Source organism: Phoenix dactylifera, chromosome 3, assembly GCF_051530095.1.
Source record: "Phoenix dactylifera cultivar Ajwa chromosome 3, Ajwa_hap1_PhDact_Kaust_v1.1, whole genome shotgun sequence".
Taxonomy (NCBI): domain Eukaryota; kingdom Viridiplantae; phylum Streptophyta; class Magnoliopsida; order Arecales; family Arecaceae; genus Phoenix; species Phoenix dactylifera.
In genome coordinates, this window is record NC_143192.1 from 14,602,380 (window position 1) to 14,621,191 (window position 18,812).

General features: G+C 36.4%; 2 protein-coding genes across 8 annotated transcripts; one reads left to right on the top strand and one right to left on the bottom strand.

Moving 5' to 3' along the window:
• Nucleotides 1-1,617: 1,617 nt before the first annotated feature.
• LOC120106349 (ARM repeat superfamily protein) lies at nucleotides 1,618-7,824 on the top strand. Of its 6 annotated transcripts, XM_089929472.1 has the most exons (8): nucleotides 1,618-1,894; nucleotides 2,146-2,330; nucleotides 2,686-2,722; nucleotides 5,395-5,468; nucleotides 5,545-5,638; nucleotides 5,910-5,992; nucleotides 7,282-7,475; nucleotides 7,569-7,824. In XM_089929472.1, the coding sequence occupies exons 2-7, from the start codon at nucleotides 2,259-2,261 to the stop codon at nucleotides 7,450-7,452; spliced, it is 531 nt and encodes a 176-aa protein (XP_089785598.1). In that variant the 5' UTR covers nucleotides 1,618-1,894; nucleotides 2,146-2,258; the 3' UTR covers nucleotides 7,453-7,475; nucleotides 7,569-7,824. The 6 variants fall into 6 exon arrangements, with proteins under 6 accessions (XP_089785598.1, XP_038975271.1, XP_038975273.1 ...); XM_039119343.3 differs by having other exon boundaries at nucleotides 7,282-7,596; XM_039119345.3 differs by having other exon boundaries at nucleotides 1,622-1,894; nucleotides 2,134-2,330; nucleotides 7,282-7,596.
• A 126-nt stretch (nucleotides 7,825-7,950) lies between these two features.
• Nucleotides 7,951-13,337, bottom strand: LOC103723254 (cell division cycle 20.2, cofactor of APC complex-like). 2 transcript variants are annotated; one of them, XR_015976152.2, is made up of 6 exons: nucleotides 12,606-13,337; nucleotides 11,583-11,864; nucleotides 11,204-11,473; nucleotides 10,440-11,030; nucleotides 10,091-10,329; nucleotides 7,951-9,991 (listed from the first exon to the last, which is right to left on the bottom strand). XR_015976152.2 is itself a non-coding variant. In XM_088717835.2 (5 exons), exons 1-5 carry the CDS (start codon nucleotides 12,744-12,746, stop codon nucleotides 10,186-10,188), a joined length of 1,428 nt encoding a protein of 475 aa, XP_088573961.2. In that variant the 5' UTR covers nucleotides 12,747-13,337; the 3' UTR covers nucleotides 7,951-10,185. The 2 variants fall into 2 exon arrangements, 1 of the variants encoding a protein (XP_088573961.2); XM_088717835.2 differs by having other exon boundaries at nucleotides 7,951-10,329.
• Nucleotides 13,338-18,812: the final 5,475 nt, after the last annotated feature.

The window sequence follows — 18,812 nt, forward strand, 5'->3', positions numbered from 1 at the left end:
TTTAAAGTAATATGGCACAAAGGAGAACTATCATAGAGACATTGCTATGGCAAGGGAGAAATACTAAAAGGATGCCTAGATGATCATAATAATGTTGTTATGACTAGCTCTTGTTATGTGCAATATATGTGCACTATATATGTAACTTTATTTTCTATAAAAAATTATGCATGATAGTATCTTAATAACAATATATTATTTTTTTAAAAAATTATTTGATGAAGGAGGGCAATTGGATTGAATCGGGTTGGATAAAATTCATTAATCTGAATTTAATCTATTTGTTAAACATATCAAAAATTTAGATTTGAACCTAACATATTTATTAAATAGATAATTCGACCCAACATGCATAATCTGTTTATTAAATATGTAAAGATAAGTTAAATGAATTAAACATGTTAAATGAATTTTTAATAAATTAAACAAGTTATTTGAATCAAGTTAAATATAACAGAAATGCATCAAGCAGGTTTTAAATGGAATGGCTTAAATAGGTCGGGTCATGATCCAATCCAATTATTAAACTAATCAAAATGGATTAATTAGGTCAAGATTTAAATCTGAATCCAATCTATTTGATAAATAATTTTTTTAAAAAATAATTTTATCCAATAAGTTAGGGTATAAATTGCCTCTCTAGGTGTAGAGAGGAATGTGCGCGTGTTTTTTTTTCCCCTCCCTCTTTCGACCCTATGCAGCGCCTTAGGACCGTGTGAACTTGTCTTTGGGATCGCGTTACGCCGGATGGTCAACGGACCACTTTATGCTCCAAAGTAATATCAACCGTTTGATGGTGGTTTAGATCTTGAGAGTCATAACCATAGATGGAACCTAAAAGAGCCGACTTAGGCCCTAGGGGCTAGGGGAGCTATTGGCAGTAGATCTTTTGAAAGTAGAGATTTTGAAAGTAGAGTTTTTATGAAAGCTATTTACTATTTGTAACTATATTTCTAAAATGCCGTGCCACTTTAATATGTATTTGGTAAACTAATTTTTTTTTTTTTTTGGTATGACAAAATGATCAAAAAGAACATTACATAGTATTTTACAACAGAGCATAATAAAATATAATATATATTAATACATAAATATATAATATAGTATAATATTACTATAATATAATATAATATTATTATAATATAGTAATATAATATTGTATACTATAGCATAATAATTTAATATAATATTAAATTATTTAACATAATATATCAATGATATAATTATTATAATATTATATTTATAGTATAATACAATAAAAATAAATAATTATAATTATTAGCGTAAATTAATTTTTTATAATATAACAAATTTTCTAATTAGGTGATAAAATTGGTTAAACAATTATTAAAGAGTTATTTTATATAATTGTTATATTTTATCACGAATATTTTGGTCAAGAAAAAAGCTTTCTACCGGGCTAAAAAATATTTTTCTGAAAAGCTCCAAAATGAAGCTTCTTTTAAAAACTAAAACAATTTTTTAAAATTTTTATCCAATATTTTTATTTTATATAAAAATATTTTTGGAGAGGGAGGAAGGGCCTTGCCCTTTTGGCCCTCCAAAAACTTTTCCAAACGGGCCTTACCCGGACCCAAGAGCAAAATAAATCATACATAATAAATACTGAGGTCCATCGTCCGTCGCTCCATCTCCTGGCCTCCTGCCGGAGTCCGACCCTCCACCTGCCGTATCGCTGTGACCTTTAACTCTGCCGACCTCTACTTCCACTCGGGTGAACGTCTCCGAAAAACTTTTTCCCTCTTACGCCAAGCCGCGTCCGCTGCTGCCACCACCGAAGGCGTCCCATACCCCTCTCTCCGCCTGCCGCCGCCGCCGCTACCTCCTCCTTCGAACACCAGTCCTCCGTCTCTCTCGTGCTCCAACAGTCCTGGTAATCTTTCTCTATTGATCTCAAGGGAAACGTATTATGTCTTTTTTTTCGAGGATAAAGGAAAGAACTTGAGACAACTCCACCTTCTAATGGCCCTATTTCGAGTTGTTATCTCCTGTCTTTAGATTCTTTTTTCATCATTCTATGATTTAAGTTCAACTGTTTGTTCTCTTCTAGACATTGAGAAATGGTTATAAGTTCAAACGAGGTGATTTTGAGGAATTTTTCTGAGCTGGTAGATGATGTAATAGGTCAAAATTATTATTTTTTTATCCCGATCCATTTACGGGGAGGCGGAGAAGAGGAGGAGAGGACTAGAAGAGGGGTCGCCGGCCTATTTACAAATCTCTTGAGTGCTTGCGCAATGTTCACCAATGACCAGAGACAGTTGGAGCGCACTGGGAAATACGGCACTCCCAGGGTTCAATACCTCCAGGTATGCACTCTTCACCCTATCTTCTCTTCTAAATGTTAGTGGAGGAGTCCTTATGGGTCTTTATGTTTCCAGCTTAGCCAGTTAGCACTTAGAAATTTATATTCTTAAACTTAGTTTTGATTGATGTGATTTTGGAATACTTGATGCCTACAAAAAGAAAAACAAAAAAAGATTTTTTTTTGATGAATAATTGATGGAATTGGGTTATAGTCATATCAACTGGAGTTTCTTGGCCTGAGAATAGCAATCTATGCGCTACTCTCCTGAATATTTATGTTGTATGCGTGGTGTGATTTTCCATCATTTTAGTTGATTGGAATTTGTTGCTTACCAATGCATTCCTCTTTTGTTGCAGGAGCTTGTGACCGAGTTTCAGGGCACATCCAAAGAAGGTAATAGATGAGTATTAGTCTGGCTGTGCAATTTTTTTTGGTGGTTTTACATAATTGAGTGCATGTTTTCTCTTAGAATCCTTCTAGTAGAGAATACATGGTTCTGGAATTACTTGCTGATAGAGAGCACTTATCATCCGCAGAGTACTGCATCTACTTTGTTTATAGAAACTTGCTTATCAAGTTAATGGTATGAGATAGCCTTTTGTTTTTCTGTCACCTGGATTAAGCAGCAGTGTATTGATGCTTTGTTGTTAGTTGTATAATAGAATCAAAACCAGTAAATGTGCTAGGCCGGTGCCTTCTTATCATTATTAATGTTCAGCTGGAAATGGATGAATCTTTATGAGGGGGTATTTTTTTTTTTATTGCATATCTACAGTCATGTTTATGCTGTAAGACTGATTATGAAGGAATAAAATCTGAAGTTCAATGCATCCTCTTTGCAAAACTATGCTACATGTTAACTACAAGCGCTTTTCCATAGTTGTTGGGTCTTGATTTGTGAATCTACCATCTTTCTTTCTTATGAAGGACCATTAGCTCTGCCGAATTTGAGCTTTCATGATTCACTTCCTGTATATTCATTTGATGGTTTTGTGGGTTTCCACTCATCTCTTTAAAGTCACAGATTGGGTCCCTGGCCTTGCCAAGATTGTCGTTTTGGTCATTATTGTGCATAGTCATACCATTTGAACCTGATCTCTATTTCTCTATCATTTATTTTTGCAAGATTTTACCTTGTTATAGCACATATCCACCTTAATATACTTATATTGGTCAGTTCTCAAACATTGTGAACTATGCTGCTGTTGACCTTTCTGTGTCCTTCCCTCTATGCAATGAAGTGTAATATATAAACTCACTCCCACATTCTTGAACTTTAACATCTGTATTCATAAAAAATATTGAGACTATCTTCATTTAACTATCAATTTTTTATATGTTTAAACTTGAAATGAACTGTGTAGTTCGTTATAGATTTCATTGTATGTACTGTTTAAATTATTTGCTTTCACAAAGCACTCTTTCTAAATAATAAGTGGTATATATCTCATGTGCACTAAGTCGTTACGAATGCAATATTCTTGGCATGTTTCAGGTTTGATAAGAGAACAACTATGTAGAACTTCTATAATTCACTCCTTGTTGGCTTCTTTACTCCGGGAGCAAAAGACCTCCTTAAACAAATGACAGCTGAAAGTTTTCCTTGTTCCCTTTTCTGAGAGACTCCAAGCACTCACTCTTTTATTAAAAAAAAAAAAAACTCCTTAAAAGTTGAAAACTATGCTTCCGACCACTCTTTCACCTTACTAGTTACATATGACTTTGAGTGGTGGGGTGGTAGATCCACATCCTAACTTAGGTCATCATGTAACTAGCACATTACCACTTAAGTGGGTCCAACGCTCTAACTACAAAGTGTTTTATTTGAAGTAAGGTCCATATTAGACCAAATTAAACAACTGATATATTTTGGTGCCCGTAAGGGATCCGACAGCAAATAATGCAATCAATGGACATCACTTCTTCAAAGCCCACAAAGGAATCTCACTTCATGAAAAGGACATCTCCTTTTAGAGAGGTATTTCTAATGGTAGGAGAGACAAAGGAATGGATACTCCTTCCTGCTTTCTCACTTCTTCCCTCTAACCATTTTCTTCCCTCTGTATCTTCATTGTGCTCTTATATTCTTTTTCTTCATCACTCTCTTGCTTGCATTGAGTTCCCTCTTCTCATGGTGAACACATTCCTCTTTATCTTTCTTTTCTATCGAGCTCCTTGAGAATTTCCCTCTACTGTTTCTTTTTTCCTGCTTGAGTCCATCTTTCCCAGCTTCCAAGGATTGGGAGTGGCATCAAGTCCTATTTCTGTTATTTGCTTTCATTTGTGATCTTAGTCCAGAATTTAATTTGTTAGAGATTCTCTGAGTTGCTAGAAGAGATGTTTATGGAGGAAACCAATTAGAAGACTGTGATGAGATAATTTATATGCTTTGTGCGAGTATTCTACACATTGGTTTGGGTTCTAATGTTACATATCGAGCTATCGTTTGCTGTTTAGCATGCTGCCTTAAAAATTTGTTGGATATGATAATGTATTCATTAAATCGGTGTCAATGGTTCCATTATACTGATTTAATTTGATCTAGAAAGTTCAGCTTGCATTAATACGAAATCTAGTTGAGGAGTTGATCCAAGATACTGCCAAGAAAGTCAGTTGCATAGATTTTGTTGTGATTTGTTTGTTTAACTGCTTAAATCTAGTTTTTTGTTAGAGGAGCTAACTTTACAGCGGCAAAGTGGGTAACAAGTGAATTTAAATGAATGGGGCTGTGGGCTAAAAGCAGTGAGTAATTGCTTACCTGCATTATTATGACATTCATATGTCAGTAAAATATATTGTTAATTGTTATAAATATTGCTAGATTTTGGATTGACTGTACAAAAAATTCTAGAAATGCATGTCTTCAGGAGATAAGACAAACATGGGGCATGCACATGCACACATGACATGTGATAGCATGTGTATTCCATGTTTAGATTTTTGTTTGCTGAAATATCTCAGTGCTGCATTTCTTTAGTACTGTAGAATTCTACATTTACTGGAATTTGATAATGGACCATGGCCCATTTTGACTAATGGCTTTCTATCATCTCATCATGTGACAGAATCGAAAGAGAGAATTGTTGCCCATTTGGCTAACTTCGCATACGACCCCTACAATTATACATTTCTGCGCCAGGTACTGAACTTGAATATTTATTGACCTGAATATGGATACTCTCTTGTTATGCTCAGAGAATATGTTGTTTATACAGCTTAATGTTTTGGAGCTATTCCTCGATTGTATAACGGAGCCAAATGAAAAATTAGTTGAATTTGGGGTTGGCGGTATCTGTAACTCATGTGTTGGTGAGCAATTTGAACTCAAAAATCAGTTAGTTTGTGGCAGAGAATTAGCTTTTGTTTCTAATATGAAATGGGAAAAAACAGCCAGCAGTTTCTTTTTGTTCATTGTAGATGTATATCCACATTCACTTTGGCATAGTTTAATGTTTTTATACAATAGCTTATTACATTAGGTGTAGTTCTGTGATTTTTATATAGAAAATTGATAAACTTTGCATGTTTTATTTGTCAAGATAAGCATGCACAATAACTTGAATTACTGGCTGTGCTGCAGATCCAGCAAATTCTGCAGTTATTATCCAGTGGGGTGGAATCCCTTTGATCGTACAATGCTTATCTAGCCCCGTTAGAAACACTGTAAGTATGTTTACCTGGAAACATAAACTCTGTAAGTATGTTTACCTGGAAAATAAGCACTAAGTATGTTTACCTGGAAACATCAACACTGTAAGTATGTTTACTTGGAAACATACGTTAGAGATGGCTCGATTTCACTTTGTCCTCCAAATGAATAGACTTGAAGTAATATTAAAAAGAAAACAGATACCAGATGGCTAACCAATGTAGCCATCACAGGATGGCATTATGGCAACTTGCTTTCTTAGAAGCTAAGTGTTTAATTGGTTTTGTTGTGTATGGTAGGTCACTTTGATAAATAAATTCTAATCTTCTTGAAATAAGGGACTGTTTCCTGCAACTCAATTGCATGTATTTTAGATACAGACTGCAATTGGAAATGCTGCAATTAGTATTGCAGTTGCAAAAACTATTTGTATCTGCATGACTATAGTCAGAAAGTGCAAATGCAATTACATCTGTTTGGTTGTATGATGATGGAAGATAACCCTACTAAACCCCCTCAAAAAACAGTAAATTGCTTACTTTTTGTATTATAGTATAATAATAATCATATTATTTTTATATTTAATAAAATAATATTATTAAATTAATATTAGATTATTTATATCAATATAAAATAATTTGATTATATTACTGCAATCATAATTATATGTTTATTATATATATTATTATAATAACTAATAATTATATAAATAGATATTATAATATAATTGTATTTGTTGTAATTGTAATATTATTATTCTCTGTATTATAATAAGAATCATTATGGTGCAAAAATAATAATTGAATAATTATATTATGATCATTATAGTTGTTTTGTTGCTAGTATTATAACAATAATTATCGTAGTAACATGATATTATAAAAATCATTTTCTGTTATAATAGTTATATATATATTATAATAATAAATTATATTTTATAATATATATGTATGATATAACTAATATATTTAGTATATTTAAATTATATTATATATTAGATTCAATTTTGTAGGTAGTGAGGGGACTCTTTTGAGGACTGCTTCCAGCTGAAATAAATCTTGTAATTGGATCTGCAGCCGATTTTGCATGCAAATCCAATTACAATATTTAGACTTTTTTTTGTCGTTTAAAGCAGCCTGCAGTTGCAATTATAGGCTTCTAAAATGCTTCTTTGGGTGTTTGCAGTTTACTTTCAGGATTTGTGCAACTGTAACCGGCTCAATTGCCAGCAAATAAATTAATTTTATTTCAGCTGTACAATTTGAGATTTTTCTTGGCTTTTAATATCAAATGTAAATTGCAGGTGAGTTATGCTCTTGGAGCTCTATACTATCTCTGCAATCCTTCTACTAAGAAAGAGATCCTGAAACCAGAAGTTGTTGAAGTAATAAGAAAATATGCTGCAGCTGAAGGTGTTAATGTGACTTTCAGCAATCTGGCCAATGCATTTTTGGACAAGCATGTAAACCAATGAAATTGATGAATGCTGATCGTAAGGTTGGCCTAATCCATCAGTTCTGATATTGGGTGCATAACACTATCATTGTATTCTATATTTATTTACCTTGATATCTTCTCCTTTTATGTCAGGCAAGTCGGGTTTTAAGGTTTCTTGTTCCCTTGATCTTTAAATTCCATGAAGAGGTATAGTGGAAAGGCAAGCTGACAAAATTGAGTACTTGGGAGACTGAAAAGATTTTTCTCTTTTGTACTCTTGAAGACAGCTAGAGCTTCATCAAGTTCACTTATTGTCCTTGCCAGAAAGAATAGATGCCATACTACATTGTGCCCTTGTATTCACATGTTACACTTACGAACAAATAGATAAAAGAGAATAATGTTTTTAGGATTGACAGCCATTCAAATGCTTATCAAAAACAACCATTAAGTGCTTAGTTGGCCGCTTAAATGGCTATATGGTGCTAAACCACTTAAGCCTTTCCTACCTAAATGTCATATGTCCTTTTAGTTTGGTTGGCTGTTGAACTTTGCTCAAACACTTAAATAGCCATTTAATCTGCCTAGGTGCTTATCAATGGTGATCTGGCATCTTTCTTTTTCCTTTTTTTTTAAATTGCATGTGCAATGCTTAATATATTCTACCTGAATTAAATAATCAAAATGATATATCATTTATATTAGCTAACTTAATCTAAAAATTAAATTGGGTTTGTAGTTTGTAATGCTACATGTAGCTTCTTCTCAAGGCATTATGCTACCTAGAACATGTTCCATGAAGATGCACCTATGTATGCAAAGATTACAGAAAAGTGAACCTTTTTTCACCTTCCAATCTTTATGTTTGTTCTCGCAATAAGCAGTATTAGTGTAACCCTTCATTGCCAAAGGAAATTTTTCTTTTTGGCCTCATTCACTTCAATTCTCTTTGTGGCCTCCTCTGGAGCTTATCTTATTTATCATTTTATTTTTAATTATCACAGTTAAAACCCTTGCTGCTCTTGGATTTAAGTGCTGATCCATACAGGATGACTATATATATGCCAGTGCCACATGCCGCCAGTGCCTTATGGGCATGTAGCACTGACATGATACTGGTTGTGTGCTTGAACTTGGCATGCTAGTTTGCCAGTGTCTGCCAAGCAAACCATGTGAGTGTCAGGCTGGTGTCATTATTATGCTGGCATCATTATGCCAATTGATATTTGGCTTCCATGTTTCTATGCCTACAGTTGACAGCAAAGTTACAACTAATCACTAAATAAATTCAACTAGGTATCTCATTTCATTTTCATAGTTTAATAATATATCTAGTACTTTTATATAAATAGTTTATTTTATTATTTTTTTACTATCTAGCTCTATAGTAGCTCTTTTAAACCAATGTCGACGAAACCAACCCAAACCGGCCAGTTCAGCTTGTTTCGAACCGTATCGGTGAGACGGTTTCGGCTCAGAAAACGGGATGCATTCTCGAAGTCGGAGAGGAAGAAGGAAAGAGAGAACGAGCGGAGGAGTGAGGGAGAGGGAGAGGATGCCGGCGGAGCCTGGCAGAGGCCGTGAGGGGGCCGACGCTAGGGAAGAAGAGCTGCTTAAACAGCCGACCAATGGAAGAGGCAGAACGAGAGAGAAAAAGAGAGAAAGAGAGCGGGGGAGGGAGGGAGGGATGCTGGCGGAGCCTGCTAGGAGGCCAGCGCCGGGAAAGAAGGCCACTTAGGCGTTCGAAACAGAGTCGGCCGCTTAAAAAATTTGTCAGTTCGTAAGTGAAGTCAGTAATCAATATGCCGACTTTACTTACGAAGTTGTAATTTTTTTGAGCGCCTGACCCCTGTTTCGAATGAAATAGGGGGTCGGTCGCTTAAGTGGCCTTCTTAGGAAATTTAATCGTGCATAGTCCCCACTTAGTGTTTCTTACCAAATTGAATACACAGAAATATCAAAAGATACTCAAACCCAAAAAAAACAGAAAAAAAGAAAAAAAAACAAAGCAAAATATTTACAGAAAGTAGCACTAATTTTTTTATTTTCTTTTATTTTGTAATTTTTTTATAGGATGAGAAAAAAAGGGGCTGGTCTCAGGGGCCGCTCCTATGGGTTTAAACTTTAGCCGCAAAACTTAACCACTATTATTGATCATTTAAAAAAAAAGTCAAATTTCTGTGTAAATTTGATGATTACTATCTATGCCTATCTTTTCTTAAATTACCATAATTAGATTATTTAGTGGTGAAAACCTAAGAACAAAAGATAAGATGTTCTCTTTTTTTTTCTTTATTATCTATGCCTATCTTTTCTTTTTTATAAAGTGTGTTTTATATTCACTAACACTAAATTCAATCTAAGTTTTATGTAAATTCATGCATCACTAACACTAAATTCATGTAGCACAAGATTTATACAAATTTGATATCACCAATTTAGAATAAATTTCAAGCCTTGAAGAGATCAGTTTTTATCTGTTGTATCTTAATTTAAAATCAAAATTGCTTGAGTAAATTATGAGGTTTTTGAAATAATTTACCTTTCTAGAGAAGTTGATCTGCCAGTAATATGATCTGCAACGAAATACGTGAGAAAACCAAAGATTAATACATATAGACTGCGACAAAAATCTGATGACATTAAATTTCAAAATGTTTCAAAACTTCAACTACCTTGCAGCAGGCTACGTTTTCCATCCCAATTCTTTCCATTACGACATGCTTTCAAGGATCAGATGGAGACCCATCCCCTTCCTCCACCTCCTTTTTCACCTAATGTGACTAAAACTAGAGAAGGGTCCTGTACTAGCTGTCTTTGCAGCAGGCTTTGGTGCTTCAGGAGTTCCAAATACATTCCAAAATCTCAACGTTTCATCCCCCGCCAGAGATGCCACTGTGCGCCCATTTGGACTCTGCAAATTCCAATAGAAATAGACCCCATCAACAATCAAATTTATAACATATAAATAAAGTCATGAGAAATCTATAACTATGTTAAGTCTGAAGAAAATATCAAACATACCTGAACCATGAAGAGAACCCGAGAAGTATGGCCCGTGAGCTCCGCAATCTTCACCATCGAAGGGTACTTCCAGAGAGTCAGTTGGTTTTGAGTAGAGCCATGAGAGCTCAGCAGTTCGCGCTCGTTCTTATTCCACAACAAGGAGCACACTTGGGAGCCGGTGTCCACTGAATTCAACCGGACCCCGGTACGGGTGTTCCAAAACTTGATGCACCGGTCGCCGCTGCCGCCACCGGATGCGAGCAAGTTGCTCTGGAAGGGACACCATGCAAGGGCCTTAACCGTAGCCATGTGGTCCTCCAACTTGTGGAGCCACTGATTCTGGCCTGGAGATGGATTTGAAGAGGCCATGGATAGGTCCCATATGTGAAGCAGGTTGTCATTGCCTCCACTCGCCAGCTGCTGTCCTGAGCCTGACCACTTCAACCCGCAGACCTCTCGCTGGTGTCCTCGGTAGGTCTGCACAATGTGCGACCTTACTCTCACATCATTATTAACGATCTTTCCATCCATCCCCCCTGTTGTGAGTATGTTGTTATTCCAAGCAAGAGATCCAACTCGAGATCCATGGACTCCTCTCAAAGTTCTCAACTGCAAATTTATAAGAAACAAGTATTTAGAAACCACAGGAACCATCACTTTGGATACAACAAGGAATCAAGAACTACTGCATAGTACACTATCTAGAACCCAAAGAATTTAAATTTCACAGGAACCCAAAGAATAGGCAAACAAAAATAAGGGGGCAGAGAAATGACACTAACCAGGTTGCCGGAGCTCGAGTCCCACAATTGGATGTCGGAGGAGTTCAAACCAGCAGCAATATGGCGCCCATCAGGAGCCCAGCTGACACTAGTGACAGGACCCACATCTTCGTCCACGGTGAAAAGCTCGGACGTAGATCCATCTGAAGCATCCCAGAGATGCACCGTGTTCCCAAGGGCGATCGACAGAACATTGCTGCTTCCCCAATCCAGCAGATTCAGATAGTAGTCATCAACAAGGTCTGGTGCATCAAGAATCCTCTCAGCAGACTGCCAATGATCAAAAAACCCAAGAAAGTTGAGAAGAGAAACAACAGCATTAGGCCAAGAAGAACGAAATATAGAGAACAAGACGTTGCTGAAGAAGAAGAAAACTCACCTGGGGAATGTATCTCTGTGGCTTTGCAGACTTAGACGGATGGGAAGAGGCATTGGAGTGGGCTTCTTGGAGGATACCTTCCGCAGGTGCCTGGGGCTTACTCTTGAAAGCAAGAATTCGAGTTCTATTATTCAGAAGATTCTCGGCAAGAAGCCTTCTGTATGTCCCTTTGGATGGGGATGTAGCTGCAGCGTTCTCCTTCTCTTGCCTTCTCTCTGTTAGCAGGTAGTAGGCCATGTCAAAATCCATGGCAGACCGGTCCGGAATGAATCTATCTCCTCCCTTCAATTGACCAAAAAGGAAAATTAAGCCCAAGAAAGCAGTATTTTCACACACAAACCATAAAATGGAACACCAAAAGAAGAGAGTATTAAGAATTCCATAAAGGAATAGAACCTTCAAGAGATTGCAAGAAAAGCACACATCCAAGAGAGGGACGGTGACCAGGAGAAAAGATTTGATCACAGACTGCAAAGAATGTTTAGATGATACGGAGAAGATGAAACCAAATAAGGAAAGCAATCTTCGAAAGGACCCGTAAAATCAGCAAGCCAAGAAATCAAATGCAGAGCACAGAAAAATCAGTATAGTCCTAAAAACAAATGTTTTCTCCATGAGGCCAAATATGAACCAGTAATTTTCCACAGAGATCAGGAAAGAGAATGTCTTAGGGACAGAAAAGAGGCAAAAAGAATTCTTTCAAAAGGACTCGTAATATCAGGAGGCCAAGAAATCGAATCCAAAGCACGGAAACATCAGCATAGCCCTGAAATAAATCCAAGCCAAGATGATGACATGAACCAGTAATTTTCCACAAAAATCAGGAAAGAAAACGTCTGAGGAACAGAAAAAGGGGCAAAACAAAAAAAATTTCTTGAAATCACATAGAACTTTTAACAAACATCTGAGTGACAAAGAACATATGCATATAAATCATAGGACAACGAGACAAAACCCATATGTATGGAAAAGAACTAATTCCTGCCGATCACAAATATTCTTTAAAAGAAAGATGATGCTTACGCTCTGCCGGGAAGAAAAATCCTTCGATGAAGAGAGGAGAGAAGGCATGTAAGGCCTTGAACCGCCTTCTCGAAGAGGGTGGCGAGATGCAGGCCGGGCCTTCTCGGAAAAGATGCAAGAAGAGAAACTTCCGGCATCCATTGCTAGCAGCAAACAAAAATACAAGAAAACAAAGACTAGAACACAAAATAAAGAAATAATTATACAGATTAAAACTAAGATAAAGAGAAACCCTGCACCAAAGAAAACGTTAGCGAGCAGAACAATTAGAAAACAAAGAAACTAAAGGACTCAGAATGAAGAAGAACGCAAAACGAGAGCTTTTCTTTGAGGGAGAACTGATTGAGATCGTTGCAGGGAGAAGTTCGAGAAAAGAGCCCTTTCTCGTTCTCCTGAGAGTTTTTTCTCTTTGCTGAGACTGATTGGTTTGGGATGTGGTGATCCCTTTTTTATTGACGGAGGACGGTGTTAGGGTTTTTGGCTTTTCAAAACCCTCAAAGGCTTCGCGGGGAATATAGCCGTTGGAGGGGTGAATCTTTGACCAGGTCGTATTGCGATCACCGTATCCTGGGTTGCCATAACGGGCACGTGCAAAGGGGTCCGAAGGATGAACGGTTGTGATGATAGGTAAGATTTAAGAGGAGAGGTGAACGGTTGTGATCCTGCTTAGCCTCCAGCTTAGTTTTGTTTGTAACTGGGACCAGGGCTATCCTAATAGCTAGCCCAGTATGAGAACACCAAACTTACAAAATAAACATAAACGCCAATCAAATTTGTGGAAACCAATTTGAGTGTCCTTTGAGTTTAGATTATACCATGTTTTACAACAACGGATAAGAGGTGAGGGGCTAGCCAAAACCCGCCGTGAATTGCAACAATTCTTTGAATTATACTTGGAATGGTTCAATTTCACATACATTCCATATGCCATTGGAAATACTGAAATAGAATGGTTTGAAGATATGATTCATAAAATTCGTAGTATGAGAAAGTCTTGACTATGATCTAGGCCTCACTAGCAGGGCTAATTATTGGCATTGCTTACACATAGAATCTAGTTTTCTTCTAAGCCTACAACATAATTAAATATGATTTTGGACCTGCACCATAGGGCTAAATATAATTCCGGCATTTTCATGGGGTTAGTTATGGTCATATTTATAAAGATTAGTAATGATTTGCATTTTTTACATTTGAAAAACTCATTGGCGATGCTTAGGAATGGTTTTAATACTATTCAAATATTCTATCTCATTTACAAATCATTATTTGTTAAGTAGTTGAAATTATCTGCGACTTGCAAAATTTGGATTAAAATTGCAATATACTTTTGATGATTTCATATAATCATGTTTAATTAATGTTTTATCAATATTTTATCAACTAATTGGGGTAAATTCTTACTCATTGGACTGCAAAGCTCATTCTTTTACTGTTCCCACCTCTATTGATCTTACTATCCCCACCTCTATGGGCTACTTTGAGGCAGTGTCTTTTGGTTTATTTTTTTTAAAAAATTGGTATTATGAAATTTGAAACTTTATTAAAAATTTTGATCCATATAACTCCATTACTTGCAGCATGTTGTAAGGGGTCAATCCCTGCAAGATATATGATCGCCTGTCATGTGTCGACTCAGACTGACTGGTCAGGGCGTGACAGATTAAAATGATATTAGAGAATGGCTTTTAGATCTTTAGGGTTTAAACTAGGCAGCTGTGAGTGTGATCGAATTTAAGGCACATTGGGACGTCTTAGACTTCTCCTTGTTATATTAAAGATAGCTTTGTTTAATCAAGAATTGCCTGTGGTGCCATGTTGGAGGCACACCATTATTGTCACTTCCCTGAGTGTGGCTCGGGAAGGTACTATCAACCAATAAGAATTTCTTATTTTTCTACCAAGAAAAAAAATTCTGTGTGAGTATCCTATCATACAACCACCACTTATCAAAATATATTTAGATTTTATGGTCTTGATTCAATATGCTCATGATCTTATTATAAACTATAATGTGTATGTGTGTGTGTGTATGTATGCATGTATCATGACCAAGTCTTCTCATTTCATGATTTTGATATGATATAATTACAACCATATTCATAATTTAGAATCAGTCCATTTCCTCTTAAATTTCATTTAATTTCAATCCTCAGTGAAAAGTAGTAAAATAATATAATTTCGTTTCTTTTATATGCCTATAATGTTAAGAATAGTATATTAAACATTTGGGCAAGTGGAAACCATTTCTTCATTCATATATTGATTATGATTCCATTGTTATCCCCTTTGGATTATAAGTTCATTTTAAATTTTAAGATCATGTTTTTATCTTTATTGGTATATGGATAATATATGATCTCAATTCTATAATTGTTATTAATAATACTTTATTGGCATCTAATCATGATTCTTATGTTATTGATGCTTTAAAATCTTAAACTAGTTCATCATTAAATCCTTTATCTTCTAGATTACATCTTCTCTAACTATCTGATGATTTACCATATGATTACCTAAGATTGTTGGACTATTGTTTGAACCCCAAATTTATGTATAACCTAGTTCTAGTAATAATAAGTGAAAAAAATAGGACATGTTCTCACGAAAGACTCCCAAAATATGTGAGTAATGAGTATATTAAACAATATTATTACAATTCAAAAATATGTAAATATTTGATTTCAATCACTATTAATAGTATTGTTTTTCAAGTGCCTAGAGGTTCATCATGATCCATTTAGATATAGAATCATCTGGCTTGTATTTTGCATGCTATAGTCTAAATTTTAATAATTCATACACTGATGAGAATCTCAAGAAAGGATCAACTCTTATCCATACCAATTTCGACTTTGCTCTGCATTTTATAGTATATAAACATGTAAACTGATTTCTGGTTTCCAAGATTTTTCTTCTTTTCACTTTTTTTTTCTTCATGTGATTATAAAAACTTAATCAATAGAAGTCCAATTTCTTTATTACTGTAAGTTAAAATTAATGATAAACCAGCCCAGAGGTGTGAGATCTAAAAGATCAATACAGAGCAGCAAGAGTCAAAGGTTACATGTTAAATCACATGAGAACCCACAAAGCAAACAGAGCACAACATCATAGACAAGTATAATATCAGAGAATTTCTTGTTTGCATAATTTTATCTTCCTACAAAAGTTATGCACTAATCTGAAGAATGATACATTTACAAGAAGTAATAAAATACAAAATTGTGAATATAATGAGAAATGCCTAGGGACTATGGAACTTCGACTTTAATTGGTTGGGTTGCTTGGGTTGCAATTTCGGTTTATCATACTGATTGTCTGAATTATGGCCATTGTGCAATACATGGGAAGTCATGTTTGAGAGACTAGCCATCATCCATGGCAGTGACTACAATGAGAATTATTACATTAACCATAAGTAGTGGTGGAGTGGTTCTTGTCCCTCCTAATCACATTAGGATCAACTAAGGGGTCACCATGTCAACCGCTCTGTCTTAAGTTTTCTGATGGCAGAGAGAATCTGAGGGAGTCCAGGGGGGCAGGCCCAATACCTTTCCTTCCACAAGTCATCAGTCCAGCAATCTTGCATGAGTCCTAATTTAGCTAGGATTATATGTAGAAATTGGAGCTAGAGGAATCAATGAGGCTAGATGTTTGAGGTAAAAGGGCACGCTTGATTCATCTATTGCTTGTAAATTTATAGTAGGCAAGATCAATGTTATAGAAAGAAAAAATAAAGAATGATTTACAAGTAAGGTACACTATCCTAGGCATAATGTAATGTTTTGAATAGTTGCACAATATTCAAGAATCTCTTATACAATGTGATGCTCCGTGATTATTATTTTTTTGGTACATCGGCAGCTCACACTAGTCTCGCATGACTACCACCTTCTGAGTCAAGGAGCAAAATACTCCACAGAGGTGGAGGAACAGATACAAAGCGAGTTCAGAGAATCTCTTTAGAATGATAAGCAGCAAAGGAGGTGACCCAATCGGTAGCTCTGTTTGCCTCCCGAAACATATGCACAACTTGTAAGACATTACACTCCTGCAGTGGCTGCCGGACGTCCTCTAGAAGTGGGTGGTCGAACCCCCTGGCCCTTCCTATAAAATCCATTTAATCACCTCTGCTAAGTCTCCCTCCAGGATGATGCTCTGGGCCTCTAGAACTTGCCTTACATAGGAAACACCCTCCTAGGCGGCCCTGAGTTCTGCCCTTGGAACTGATGACTCGAACATGCACCGCCTTTCTGCCGCAATTAGCCTGGACTCGTAATCCCTGATTACAAAGGCAATACTCGTGCATCCTCCACCAGCTGACAGACTACCATCAAAGTTTATCTTAAGATGGCTAGGGGGTAGGGGCTCCTAGGATGTGATGACATACCGAGGCGCTATAGTAGCAGAGGGAGAGACACAGATGTTCCTAGCCAACCCAGATGAAATAATCATATAAGCCTCAGTGATCTAAGCGGCCTGACAGATAGCTTTATCAACCACAACCCTCAAGGGAGCTCTCTTGCTCTCGAAGACTCTGTCGTTCTTATCCAGCCGAATATGATAAGCCATAAGGCACTAGCAACATCTCAGCCAGCAAAACTCGGAGCCCGAATGGCAGACCTCATATGTAAATCCTCTGCAAACTCAGTGGACTCGATGATTCAAGTTGTTGCACAATATGCAAGAATCTCTTGGGAAATATGATGCCTCAAGATTCTTGGGTTGCATGATTCTCGCCAATGAGAAAAGTTTTTGAATAGTTGCACAATATGCTAGAATCTCTTAGCTAATATGATGCTCTATGATTCTTGGTCTGCATGATTGTAGGGAATGATTCTCGCCAATAATATATACATATTTGTTCTTTATTTCATTATTGTTCCTAGTTTATCTCATTATTTTTGGCTTGATTCACCTTGTGGTATCCTTGATTCGCACTAAATCTTTCCTCGGCTAGCTCCATTGCCTTGATTGCCTGCCTGAAGAGAAGGAAAAATGGGAAAGAAAGAGCTAGGAAAAGGAGACTAAACGGTCAAATGGAGCAGCAACTCAAAGAAGAAAGCATCAATCTAAAATGGTGTATAAGTATATGATGACCTAAAAGTAAAGGAAAAAACCATGTTGGCTGTAGCGATTAGCTGACTTAACGCCAACTTCAGTAGAGTTTTTCTCTTTATGGAGTTTGGCTCTTAAGGTGTGTTCTTTTAGACAGGATAGAGATTCCTAAGCTGGCATGTTTAGCCCTATTCAAGCCATTATACCAACGAATGAGCTGATGTCTACAGCTCATAAAGTTATCCCGAACCAGGTGAAAATTTGGTATTGAAAGAAAAACACAATCAAGAAGATCAAAAGCAAACATAACGGAAGTAAGAGCGGCAATGCTTAACCCTATTTAACCCGTTTAATTTATTTCAACTCGTTATAGTTTGGGTTAGATTACTTATTTAATAAAATTATCAGGTTAGGGTCCGATTTTTTGACTTATTTAATAAACAAGTCAGATTCAGATTGACAGATTTTTGATCTATCATGTATCCGAACCTGACCCGTATCTGGTCTGACCCCGACCCAGTTGCCACCCCTAGATGAAAGATATTAGACCATCCATGCATGTCATGTAAAGGAAACTTGTAATGAACAATACCATTGCATGGAATGGAAATTTCTCGATCGTGCCATTGTCAGTCCATGCATATCACACTCATCACGGATGAGACTGATGTGAGGGACATACATCCCTGAGATTTCGCATCTCCGATGATGCAAGGTATTGGAGAGCAAGGAGAAGGATTGAGAGTTGGAGGAAATTAAAGTGAGAGGCAGGATGAGCCTAAGCTCCATTCTGGATTGGAGAGAAACAGAAAGGAAAGGCTTAGGAAAGAGGGTTTGTATATTAAGAAGATCACCATCAAATGGACTGAGAAGGGGGACAGGGAAGCAGTGACATGAAAGGGCTGCTTGTCTATATAAGGGGAGAAGTGGAGAACGGGGATGAGAGAAGATACAGTGGAACGTCTGTTAAGGGTGTGAATGGTTGGTCTTTAATATAGAGAGACATGCATGGGTTACAAAATTAAATTTGGTCAACCCAAGACTGTATCAGTAACTGAATTTGAGAAAGATATGGTACAAAACTTAATTTGGATCAGAAAAACGTTCACTGCAAAATTAAATTAGGTATACCAAACTCTATCTTCA

Coding starts and splice junctions, on each gene's coding strand:
- LOC120106349 (XM_089929471.1), top strand. CDS start 2,082: ATGGTTATAAGTTCAAACGAGGTGATTTTGAGGAATTTTTCTGAGCTG. Junction 5,469..5,544: donor ATTATACATTTCTGCGCCAG/GTACTGAACTTG, acceptor TTGTTTATACAG/CTTAATGTTTTGGAGCTATT. Junction 5,993..7,281: donor CTAGCCCCGTTAGAAACACT/GTAAGTATGTTT, acceptor TGTAAATTGCAG/GTGAGTTATGCTCTTGGAGC.
- LOC103723254 (XM_088717835.2), bottom strand. CDS start 12,746: ATGGATGCCGGAAGTTTCTCTTCTTGCATCTTTTCCGAGAAGGCCCGG. Junction 11,474..11,582: donor CACAGAGATACATTCCCCAG/GTGAGTTTTCTT, acceptor GATCATTGGCAG/TCTGCTGAGAGGATTCTTGA. Junction 10,330..10,439: donor GGGTTCTCTTCATGGTTCAG/GTATGTTTGATA, acceptor TGGAATTTGCAG/AGTCCAAATGGGCGCACAGT.